Source organism: Pieris brassicae, chromosome 5, assembly GCF_905147105.1.
Source record: "Pieris brassicae chromosome 5, ilPieBrab1.1, whole genome shotgun sequence".
NCBI classification, from domain to species: Eukaryota; Metazoa; Arthropoda; class Insecta; order Lepidoptera; family Pieridae; genus Pieris; species Pieris brassicae.
Window position 1 is genome coordinate 16,785,530 of NC_059669.1, and position 13,008 is coordinate 16,798,537.

General features: G+C 33.2%; 1 protein-coding gene across 1 annotated transcript; it reads right to left on the reverse strand.

Moving 5' to 3' along the window:
• Window positions 1-639: 639 nt before the first annotated feature.
• On the reverse strand, window positions 640-10,081 carry LOC123709777 (synaptic vesicle glycoprotein 2B-like). Its single transcript, XM_045661317.1, has 10 exons — window positions 9,979-10,081; window positions 9,259-9,483; window positions 8,734-8,896; window positions 8,115-8,299; window positions 6,714-6,898; window positions 6,121-6,287; window positions 4,611-4,770; window positions 3,953-4,227; window positions 3,239-3,366; window positions 640-722 (listed from the first exon to the last, which is right to left on the reverse strand). Exons 1-10 carry the CDS (start codon window positions 10,007-10,009, stop codon window positions 658-660), a joined length of 1,584 nt encoding a protein of 527 aa, XP_045517273.1. The 5' UTR covers window positions 10,010-10,081; the 3' UTR covers window positions 640-657.
• Window positions 10,082-13,008: the final 2,927 nt, after the last annotated feature.

The following is a 13,008-nucleotide window of genomic DNA, read 5'->3' on the forward strand; positions in this document are numbered from 1 at the left end:
AAATCAGAGAGTTAATTGAATTGATCAATATTTTTCTTTTATAGACACTTGTTAGAACTTCATAATTAATGGTGTATATCTGCGCTTGTTTTATGGCTGTATATATGTCGCAGTAAAGTAGTTAAAAATCGATATTCAATCAAGTCGCTAAAGTTCCGTCAGACAAGTGAGGGAACGAAACGTTTAACGAGTTTCCTAAACGTTCCTAGGTAACTAGACTGACATAAACTAACCTAACCATTTACAATAAAGCAAAACACGGAATTTCCAAGCTCTCAGTTCTTCACGATCACACCGAAATAACAATAACAAATGTCAAATCTTGTTTTACATTGTTAATCAACACGCTGGCTTTCGGTCAGACAGATGGTTAAACGTTTTCGACACTGTTTTATTTAAATCAAAATGCTAGCGACTTGATTGAATATGGACATTTAAGTAAGTTTCTAGAGATTCAATTAATTCTCTAATTTAACTACTTTACTGCGACATATATACAGCCGTAAAACAACCGCGGATATACATAATTACTTATGAAGTTCTAACAAGTGTCTATGAAAGAAAAATATTGATCTTAACACGCCATGCCATCTAATAAAAAATCTAATCAGTGTTAGTTATATAATAAAACAAAATTTGAAAATTTTCATAAAATGTTTATTTATCACCACTTTTGTTTTCTTTATTAGGGTCGGGAAGGAAATAAACCACGCTCGCTTGACCTGTAAAAATAAATAATGAAATATATTTTATTTGACAATTTCCATCTAATAGAATAATAGTTCAAATATTGCTGGCTCTTTTTAATAACGTATCACGCATAAATTTTCATGATATCCATTATTCATTTCATTTCATGCATTCAGATTATCTATAGGAAGTTAAGTTAGTAACAGTTGTCTCAAAAGAAAGTTTATATTTAGTTGATAGATTTAAAAATAAGTAAGTCCTGTACCAAAAAATGTTTATTATTTATTAAATTTGTTATTGTATATACACGTAATAATTGTAAGTAGCCAATGTCTGCATGTTTATTTATTATTATATATGTATATAAGTAGGAGATAATAGTTGTATGGTGTAAACAACAAAAAATAGATCAAAAAGTATTTCTGTCCACCACGTCGAATTCTACAATTTATTTACAGATAATAATTAATATGTTGTTCACGCAATGAAACAAAATTAAAATTGTTGAGAAAACATTGATACAAAACAAGTAGCCGCTGCAAAAACCTTTTAACGCTGACATATCCATTTCGTATACAGAATAAGTGTTATAATAATCCACTTTAATGTAATTAAGCGCTGTTAGCGTCTTAGTGCCTTAGTATTATAATTTGATATTGTGTTTTCTTGAAACATTGCGAAGCGAAGTTGGTAGCAATGTTGAACAGTAATAAATACTCTTATTAAATTGTCAGTACGTTTGAATAGGAAAAAAATAAGTTTCGTTCGATTATTTTGCTCTTCTGAAAATATGTATTGTGATTGGTATTGGTGATGTATTGGTATAATTTACTAAAATATTGAGACCTCTACTTAAAAGAAAAGCGTGTGAATATTGTGTAAAATATCATTAAATTAAAAGTAAACTACTGATATTAGTAGTACACACAGATTTCTGTATCTGTTTCATGATCAATTGTTAATCTAATAGGCAAGTAGGTGATCAGCCTTATGTGAACCTTCTAACCTAACACACACCGTCGACTTTTTTTTTGGGTCTAAGGCAAGCCGGTTTCCTCACGATGTTTTCCTTCACCGTTCGAGCTAATGTTAAATGCTCACATGGAAAAAAAATCCATTGGTGCAGCCGGGGATCGAACCTACGACCTTAGGGATGAGCGTCGCACGTTGAAGCCAACACTGCTCTAGTTTTTCTTATTTTTATAAAACGGGGCTAATGGGCAGGAGGCTCACCTGATGTTAAGTGATACCGCCTCCGCCCATGGCCACTCTCAATGCCAGAGGGCTCGCGAGTGCGTTGCCAGCCTTTTAAGAATTGGTACGCTCTTTTCTTGAAGGATCCTAAGTCGAATTGGTTCGGAAATACATCAGTGGGCAGCTGGTTCTACATAACGGTGGTGCGCAGCAAAAATTGCCTTGAAAAACACTCAGTCGTGGAACGTCAGATGTCGAGGTGATACGGGTGGAATTTTGTATTCTGCCTCGACGTCCGATGTTGAAACTCAGCTGCAGGTATTAATCCGAACAACTCAGCCGCTCGGAGAGGGATTGCTCATTGACGATTCGAACCACTCTTCGTTAGATATGGTCAAGTGGAAGGAGCTGGTACTGGGGAGCCCCCGCCCAGAGGTGGGAACAGTATTCCATGTGGGGCCGTATTTGCGGTTTATAGAGTTGCAAGCGGTGGCCCGGAGTAAAGTACCGTCTCGCCTTGCTCACCACACCAAGCTTTTTGGAGGCTAATTTAGCCTTTCCCTCAAAATGTACGCGAAACTTAACGTCGTTCGATATGTCAACGCCAAGTATTCCGATGCTGGCTGTGGCTTCAAGAAGAGTGTTTTCGAAAAGAGGAGTAGCGACAAAGGCTGTTTCTTTCGCGGAAAAGGCCCGGACTTGTGTCTTCTTCTTAAATTGGACTAAGTTTAGGCTACCCCAGTCCGAGACTCCACGTAGTAGAGTTTTGACTTCAGACACAAGTTTGTTCCGGTACTCATCGACAACTGCCCGAAAAATACCTGCCCGGCCAGTGTAAAGAGTATCCCCAGTGCTGTCGTCCGCATAGCAATGAATATTGCTAAGTTGCAACATGTCATTGATATGCAGAAGAAACAGGGTCGGGGACAGAACACAGCCTTGTGGGATCCCAGCATTCACGGGTTTAAGGTCGGAACATGCTCCGTCGACGACGACCTTGATGCTCCGATCGGCCAGAAAGCTGGAGATCCAGTCGCATAATTTCTCGGCAAGCCCGTAGGCTGGAAGCTTCGAGAGCAGTGCTTTGTGCCGCACCCGATCCAAGGCCTTCGCAATGTCCAAACTAACCGCTAGCGCCTCCCCCTTGGACCCAATTGCCTCTGCCCATCTACGTGTAAGGTATACTAGAAGGTCACCAGCCGAACGATCACGACGAAGGCCGTACTGATAATCGCTATTCAGCTGGTGGCCCTCTAGATACCTTAAGAGCTGGCCATTAATAATGGATTCCATTATTTTGGAGAATATATAGTACATATTTACAAAACTTTATATTAAACATATTGACACTTACATAGTGAAGCAACTGATAAAGTTAAGAACGGCACCATACATCCCTTTTCTAATAGAATAGGAAACAAAATATTTCCCAAAAGTGATCCCAGACGACCCACTATCATTACTATTGACAATGCTAGAGCTCTGAAAAAATAGTAGTGATTATCGCTGTCAGCACGGCAAAACTGTCTTTTAAACTACGAAATTTATTTTACTGTAGGTTTCGTTGACAGATTGATTATTATGATTGTATCTACAAGCAATAAAATAAAGTCGTGCTGTTCGTTTGGATCTTTAAAAAATATGATAAGATTCCATGTGCGAAAGTTGTGCGCACAAAAGTCATATCTATTTAACCCTACTGATTTGCTGATGTACAGGTTTAGAACCTTGAATGCTCGGCAATTAATAACGAACTCAGATTTCTGTATCTGTTATTTGATAATTTTTCTTCGTGCCAAGTAGATTATTGTTGTCCGACACATAAAATCAGTTTTTATGTCTTAGACGTGCTGGTTCCTTAACGATGTTTTCCGTCATCGTATAATCAAGAAACAATTCCGCTCAAAAATGAAAAAAAAACAATTTTGCCAAGGATCGAACCTAACACGTCACGGTGAGTTGCTTGCCACTATTATAGCATGCCGTGACGCAATTTAAATGTGATAAGATATTTCTTCAACATTTAAAAATTACAAAGAATATATATTTTATAAGTTACATCACTTACCTTAATTTCGTGGGAAATATCCTTACAAGAATATTCGATTGTAACGATCCATTAGCTTGCATAAATGCACAAATAAAAGATATGAGGAATGCAATTTGTGTTGAAGAGTTCGTATAGTACAAACTGCTTGCGCATGCGGCGCAGGATAATTGTACTACAAAGATCAATAGTCTATGTCCAACCCAGTGCACTAAAATACTAGCTACTCCAACAAAAACCAGTCCAGTTATACCCAAAAGCATGGAATTCATATAGGTTTCAGAGCCACTCACTTGCTAAAATAAAAAAAATATTTGTTTGAGTCCTACGCCTCAAGCTGACAAAGATTATGCATCAAACAGAAAAAATCTACAATTTATTTCTAAAACAACTGCTATTATATATATATATGGCCATATATACTATTTTATTGTAAAATATAAATATGTACCAAACAACCGACTCTTATTTCCTACCTGCATTTTATAAAGACAATATATTTTTAGAAGAATTTATTTTAAAGAAAATATTCACTGAAGTGTATAAACCTTGTAATCTCGTCTTGGATTATTTTCAATTTTAATTTGAAATGAAATCAGGTTCATACTGAATTCATTGGGAATATCATCCTACTCGCAGAACGAGTAAACTGTCCGAAAAAGTATGTTAAAGTTACTACCGGCTCGCATATATCTGGGTGTGTTACATCTGCGTTGCTTATACTCTGGTTATTTCTGTAATTCATCATTTCACAGAAGCGCGACGAGTATCCGTGATCATTATAATAATGTTCTACTGTCGTTGATATCTGTGGGTACCATAACCGCAGGCAAGTGTATCTGTAAATAAATACTAGTTTTATACGTATTATGTTATGCTTAATATACAGAAATTAGCCTGCGGCTGCCTAAGTCGATCAAAAATGCGTCACGGCCATACCATCATCATCCTGTTCTCAAAGCAGCTCAGGCCCTATAATATCCCCTATAATTTCATTTGATAAAATTGTTATAATATTGATATGACCAATAAAAGATTTTGTTAGATTAATATGTAATTACCTAAGACAGAAGGTCTCTTAAGTGGGGACTGAATAAATTAACCGAGTTTGTACACACAACTTTTTACAGTTGAAGAACAGTGTTGCGGAGTTTTGTATTTATATGAAGAACTTATATATATATATATTTATTGGTTATAATTTTTCTCACATTGTCACATTTTGAATAATAACCTTATAAATATGTGGAACTGGCTTTCTCAAAAACCCGGAACTAATCAAAAAGTTTTGGGTAATCCCTTAGTCTCATTGAACTCAACTGAGGCACAATTATTGTGTGAATTAAATCATACTACACTAATATAAACACAGTTTGTTTTTGATTTTTTAAGTCCCTTGAGAAAATATAGATTTGTTCTCCTTTGTTAGACAACATTAACATAATTTTCGCAAAACATGGTAACTAATCCCAGAATCAAAGTTCATTTAACTCCAAAGTCATGAACTTGTAACCTCACTTGTCAGATGGTTATAAGCGATATAACTTACGTTGCTGTTAATGATTATTTGAATGTATGAAACATTAATTCAAGATAAGCTTTACATCTCATACTACATAATTCTACTATAATTTAAAATATTTTGAAACACAGCGTTTCTTTAATAGTTTCTTAAGCTATGATAAATAGTTATGCTTAAATATGGGGTAAGGTATAACTCCCTAAACCCAGAGGTTTCACTATCAAGTAGTTACAAAAACTGTTTCGACGGAAATCGAAACTACGAATTTTTACAGTACGTTCTTTATGGAGCAGTGTTGGCCTAGTGGCTTCAGCGTGCGACTCTCATCCCTGAGGTCGTAGCTTTGATCCCTAGCTCTGCACCAATGGACTTTCTCTGTCTCTATGTGCGCACTTAACATACGCTTGAACGGTGAATTAAGGCATCGTGAGGAAACCGGCATGCCTTAGACCCAAAAAGACGACGGCGTGCGTCAGCCACAGAAGGCTGATCACCTACTTGCCTATTAGATTAACAAATGATCATGAAACAGATACAGAAATCTGAGGCCCAGACTTAAAAAGGTTGTAGTGCCTCTGATTATCTTAGCTTTACAATGGACAAGGAGGTTGTCGACGTAAAACAATTCGTTGGAATGAGTATATATCGCGACTATAAATATACTTACGTAGCCAAACAAATAAACGTCATGCCACAAATTAAAATGAGCCGGTAAACAACTACTTTATCGAAGAGATGCTTCACTTCAAAGAAACTGTTCACTATTTGTTTCTTGAAATTGGATTTTTTATCTCTATCTAATTTATTTGGAATGCCACATTCGAAATGTTTTATCTGAAACCATATAATTTATGTTTAATTTTATTTAAACTAGTTCCTCCTATACACAAAATACACTGTACGGCCTAGATTTGATCACGATAAGCCTCTATTTAATATATAACACTACCTATTGCCTTGATATCCAAAAATACTATCAAACTTAACTAGACATAGAAAACTTGAGATTTTCTTTGTCCCACGTTATTATTGCATACATAGCTTTTGATCTACATAATAGGCCCAAAAAGGCTATTTTGTAATTATGCGACTTTCTTACGACATAATTGCACATGAATTTCTAAATTATAGTTTTACGGATAATTATGAAATTATATGGGAAACCTAACTAAGGTATTTAATACAAATAACATCAAATTAGTTTATAACCTAATTTGCAAACGTATATAGAATATATTCAGAGAAACATTAATTACATACAGGGAATGTACCAATAGGTTTCCCCGTATTTTCATGATATATATACTTCAGAACATCCAGCGCCTTTTCGTTATGGCCGTCAGATAGTAAAAATTTTGGACTTTCTGGTAATGTGTAATACATAATAAAGGCTAGAAAACTCCATATTGTGCATACATATAGGTAAATGTTCCACGAATGAATTTCTAAAACAAATAAAACTTAATTTATAAATATGTTATTTACAATTATAATATTACAATAAAAGGTATTTTATAATAATTTTCTTGTGTTTTCATAATCACAATACTGAACTAAATTCAGTATAGTTATTAACGTTTTTAGTCAATTTACGTCGAAATTGTTTGGAAGATATTCTATTAGCAGAATTCATTAGGTTCATTTGCATACATTGTCTACATTTGTGATAACTGTGTGTGATGACTGATATTCGAGTAACTAAGCGAGTATCAAGCATAGAAATTTATTAGAGCATGAAGATACGCCTTCCCGAAACAGTTATTGTTTAGCTGGAACCAAAGAGCCTTATACGCTAGGTACCGTCGTGTGATCTTAACAAAATACCAAATTAAATTTATGTTTATACCGTACAAAAACCACGTTTTATCTTATAAATCGATAAGAAATTACACTACCAGATTGGAACAATGATTGCCTTTGATATAGCACTGTAAGGAATTTTAAATGAAATAAATTTATTGTCGTGATAAGTAATAGTATGATGTGACTGTCCACATTAAAATACGTTTAAAAGTTTCTCGATATTATTTTAATTTGTACATATAAGTAAATCAAAGTATCGAGTGCACTAGTTATCTAGGTCATGAGCTATTGATAAATCCGTCAGTGGATATCTTAACTTATTTGTAATATTGATTAATTTGGTTCATTTTAATCTCAAATAATATTTTAGATAAGCAGAGTTATTCTAGAAGTTAATACTTGTAAAATCAAGACACTGTGGTCCAAAGTTCAAACTCCAGCTGCACCAACAGATTTTCTTTGATATGCAATTAAAACTTGCTCCTACCACGAAATATCAAGAACTGGCATTCATTTCACCTAAAATTAACTATTAAATATATTCAATAGTCAATCTTTATATATAATATTAAAATGAATTATGTGAAGAATTCTTAGGCCAAACCTCATCTTGATATGTAGCGCTATTGTATAATGGTTATTTGATACACAATTTATGTTTAGTATAAACATTAATTTCGTTTCGTTTTTAAAATCGCATTCAATAACTCAGTTATGATAATTTAAACTATAAAGCGAGGTTTCATGTACTTCAACACAGTTTTATACTTTTAAATTTAACGAAGATACTCGCGTAGATAAAGCACATTTTAATTAAAATAATGTTAATGAAACTGAAGCATCTTTGTTATAACTCACCAATATATCCATTCCATAAACTTATATTTAATTGTGTTTGGGGTAAAATTGCCCAAGCCATTAGAGATAATACAATAATCGCAATAGACATGAAGGCACCGAGAAGTAATAAAATTCTGTCTCTCAATTCCTTCTGAATGAACTCTGACAACATTGTTGATATTGCAGCATATGCTACACTCATACTGTAATAAAAAATATGTAAATACTACATGTTACGGCTGTCAACTGAATTTAAGAACATTATCTATTAAAGTAAATTACTTTTAGCCAAGGCTAATTTAAATATAGAATTTGAATATTCATCATTTATGTTGATTGTTAATATAGATATATACATGCGTTGAACTAGTACAACATAACAATAGGCACATGTTTTATTAAGTATCAAGCCATGGAGCACATTTCCACTTCTGTTTTTCTTAATTAGGAGGAAAGTGCTTTCCAACCCTAAACAATTATTCACGTTGGTAATCACTTCCGTAGCATAGTTGGTTTAGATTTCGTATTACTAGGCATGAAGGTTGATCACCTACTTTCTCAAAAAGTATTAATAAAACAGACACATCATACATCTGCCTCATGGTCCATTATATATTTATATGTTGATTATACTTACGCGACGCCTTGAAACATTTTTACAATTATAAGCATCCAATATGTCTGACTTGTCCCTTCAAGTAAGCCAGTTATGAATATGCCAAGGTTTCCGGTTATTAAAAATATACGACGACCAAATGTGTCCACTAAGAAGCCGACAAAAACACTTACTCCAATTTGACCTAAAACATGTCTTTATGTTATAAAGCTATGTTTTTTTTGTAATTCTAACAATTCGTTACATATAATATCAACTAAAAAGTATAGTCAAAGTTATCATAGCATCATTTTTGTTTAAGATAGAAATATAACACATTCTTGTCGTTACGTACAAAAGCCTTATATACTATAAATGCAACAAAATTAGATTTTTTAAATAAATTGTTAAAGACAAACATTTATTTATATTTTTGTTGTAATTTGTCGCAATATCATCGTATATTAAATAACATTTACATTTTGTATGTAGGCTAGGAAAGATGTAATACATTATGCGTCCATCACAATTAACAAATAGTAGACTGCTTACAGTAATAGCACTTACCTACAAATGGAATAGAGTTTAACCATCCCTTAAGCATCATATCCATATTTAAATCACATTCGGCAATCGGTAGAATAAACGAGGAGGTAGTTACAACAGAAAAAGTGGCCATGATGGCGCAAAACGACGCAAATAAAAGTCGCAAATGGAATTTACCAAATTTACATAGAGTTAATGCTTCTTCTAATACTATCATGGGATCAGGTAGTTCTGAGTTTTCTGCATCTGAAAATATATTACTTTATAGTCGCTTCTGTGGTTTTGCTTAATAAAGTTAGATATAGTTTGTGGTATATTATTTAGCTTTTACTGTTTTTTTTTCCTAATTGAAATTAGCCGAGACTTTTTTCAGGAGAAGTTAGTCCGAATTAATGTGTGTCCTAATATTCAAAAGTGTTTCCTATGGAATAAGATAGCTAAATTATTATTTTATTCCCTAATAATAAGTATCGCAATAGCGACACTCAAAAATACCTACTTGTATATTCTATTTATTTATAATGATTATTATATAGAATGCTATTAATAATCATTATAAGTAAATAGAATTTAATTAATGATTATTAAAAGAGATATAATATTAACATAAGCTGTACATAACAATAAAATTATAATAAATAGAAAAATAAGTACTACCCTGAGGTAAATACTAAGGGATTATAACCTCAATATTTCGTCGTTGTATTGCGATGCGTACTCGTGCATACAAAATAAACTTACCTTCATTTTGGCTTTCAATATTCGCATTCATTTTAAATTTTAACAAAACAACACTGAGGCAGTACAAATGCTACTGACTCTTGTTTTACTATAATAAATAATAATGACAATGTTTGACTTCTGATAAAATTATTTGCAAGTGTGACATAACACAGTATACGTTACAAATTACGCCATAACTTTACATTTATTTCGTAATTCGTAGGTTTAAATGGTGAATTGTATTATTAAGTGACTAGTAGTCTAACCTCGCTATTCTTTTGTCTGTTTTTAGGTGCTTTTTTATTGAGACGTGAGATACCGTGAAAGTATTGATTGCTATTTCATATCTATGTTTTAAAACAATAACTAAAAATTATAACAAAACAGTTAGATAATTAATTTCAACCCTAGTGACCTATTGCATTGGTGTGGTAAGTTTGTAAAACTAAGGAAAGGAAAGTAAGTATGGACACGTGATAAACCATAAAATCACTCATATAAAAAAACCGCCTTGGGTTCATGAGCATCCTCTTCTCTTTTACATTGTTGTCCGTAATTAGTCATCTTTTCTAAGTTACGAAGTACTATGACATCATCTGCCCACCTTTACTTATTAATTTCATCTGGTCCACATTTGGCCTGTGAGTCTTTGAGATCTGCCCTTTATATTTAATATATTATAATCTCTATAAAAAAAATATTTTCTAATTTCGATAGCATTTCCGTTCATTGACAAAATACCATAAGTTGTTGAGTAAAACCTTTTAATCGTAAGTCAAAAGTTAACTCATTTACTCCTATTCATTAACTTGTTCCCGTTCCAAGATACTGAATTAAAATTTAAGTTTTAATGAATGCTCTTTAGGAACCTGTATTCGTTAGTTCGGTGGTTTTAATTACACAAACCGTCAAGGGTATGTTGAAGATGTTAGTTCAGTGCCATAAAGTCTGTTATATTGTACGACATATTCATAAGATTGTACTTTATAAATCAATCAAACCTAAACTTGATGGTATACTTTATATTGATTGTTTTTCAATGCCACGTACAGAGTTAAGATTAACGTATTTAAATAAATTATATAAGTAGTACAATACAATTTTATACTGAATATGAAACAAAAAAATAAATTAGTTTCTGTTTTTTTAATTCGTATTTATTATGTACTAATTTAAATTTAAATTAAAATATAAATTAGTACATGGTACATAGTATAAATACTAAGTATCGTCTTGTTACTACATATATTATTTTGTTATCATTATCTGTATCTTTGTCTATTACTACAGCGTATTATTTACACTTAAAAACGTGAAAATATTCTATTTTCAAACATATCATATCGTGTCGTTTGATCTAAATCTCCGAATAGTACTTTTTCAACACATACAGAGAACTTTACATGATCAAGCACCTCTGCAAACCTCAAATGAGACCTAAATTAGTTTAGTTCTTGGCTGTAGATGCATTGTTTGCTACACATCTCATAGATAAATAAACCACATTAACTAAGGTTTATCAAAGTAGTAGTAATTTACATCAAGGGTAGATATTTTTATATTAAAAAAATATGAATTTGAATATAATTGATATTTTTTTATTCGCCTAATATTTTTGTATTTAATAGTGTGTTAGGGTTCCTAAATACTGATACCTGGTACTTGATATAGAAAAACAAAATAGTGTCACGAATCGAACGTTAAACGTCAGGGTTAAGGACAAGGCTAACACAAATTCTATCCCATACATTAAACAGTTCACGAAATACAATTTCTTGTAGTAAATCTTAAAAGATAAACAACAAAATTGAATGCAGTTAAATATTATGGTTCCATTATACAACACGCCAACCGCTCGTAACCGGTGGGAAATGTTCCATCACGTTGCAGAACTTATGCGAGCTGCATTACAACTTGGAGTCCCTGTTCCCAACAATACGATGTTTTCGATTTCATTTGGTGTGTGGATGTAAGGATTAAGATAGAGGACCACTGACATATTAAATATTTAAAATAGAGTAGAAAAGAAGATACTTTGTGGTCCAGACCATTTTCTTTATTAGATAGAAAATATAAAAAAATAATAATCATATAAATAACGACATAGTATAAAACAAGTATCCAATATATTTGAGACATACGAAAGTAATCCCGCTAAGTCTGGACGCTGAATCTTTGAGGTTAGATTTTTCTAACTCAACAGAATTTTATCCTAGACAGGTTTCAGAGTCGTCGTTTCAGCCTGTTGACATCTACTGCTGGACATAGGCCTCATCCCTAAATTTCCTAGGTTCAACATTTACTACATAGTATGGAGAGCGGTGGCATCCTGCCGTTATTAGGAGGAACTAAAACTAGTAAATACTATGACAGCGACAACTATTTACACTATAAACGCAAGATAAATAGATATATTTACTGAAAATAGAGAAGAGTATAAAATATAAGGTAACTAAAAGAAAATGCTAAGCTATAACGTCAACCGCAAACGAGCGAACAAAAAGATTCGTCTACATCTTTGGAATCCTCACAATTTCAATATCACTCGCCTATTTACATATGAATAACCAGGGTGACGCTCACACCGTATCGGGCGAGAGACCCGTAAAACTATCACGTAAGTTGTAGCGATTGCTATGTTAACTTTGTATTAAGGATTCCGTATTGCAACATAGCGACTCCTTAACTTAGTGTTTAGCGTATAACCTGGATTTCCCAGTATAGGTTTTTTTCTCTTTTTATCACTAAGGCACGGCATTATTATGTAGAGGAAGATGAAACTCTTCCTTCGCCTTTAAGGGAGGATCCTAGAACAGACTAACCACTGACTAGTCGCATCTATCTAGTGCCTAAAGTTTCTAAATCTTGAACCGCCGGTGTAACGTTAGGGCGCCTCTGAGCATGACGTCATCGCGTGTTGTAGCCATAGAATATAGCTACAATTGTTAAGATTTGTGGGAACAAGAGGCTTATCAATTCATCAGGAATGAATCCATAAATGAAGAAATTTGTTCACGAGGGGTTACGAAACTTACATCGTAAATATCA

Excerpts from the sequence above, each read along its gene's own strand:
- LOC123709777 (XM_045661317.1), bottom strand. The coding sequence starts at position 10,009 with ATGAATGCGAATATTGAAAGCCAAAATGAAG. Across the intron at positions 8,300-8,733 it reads AAAATGTTTCAAGGCGTCGC|TATGAGTGTAGCATATGCTG; the intron begins GTAAGTATAATC and ends TTTTTATTACAG. Across the intron at positions 4,228-4,610 it reads ACCCAGATATATGCGAGCCG|CAAGTGAGTGGCTCTGAAAC; the intron begins GTAGTAACTTTA and ends TTTTTATTTTAG.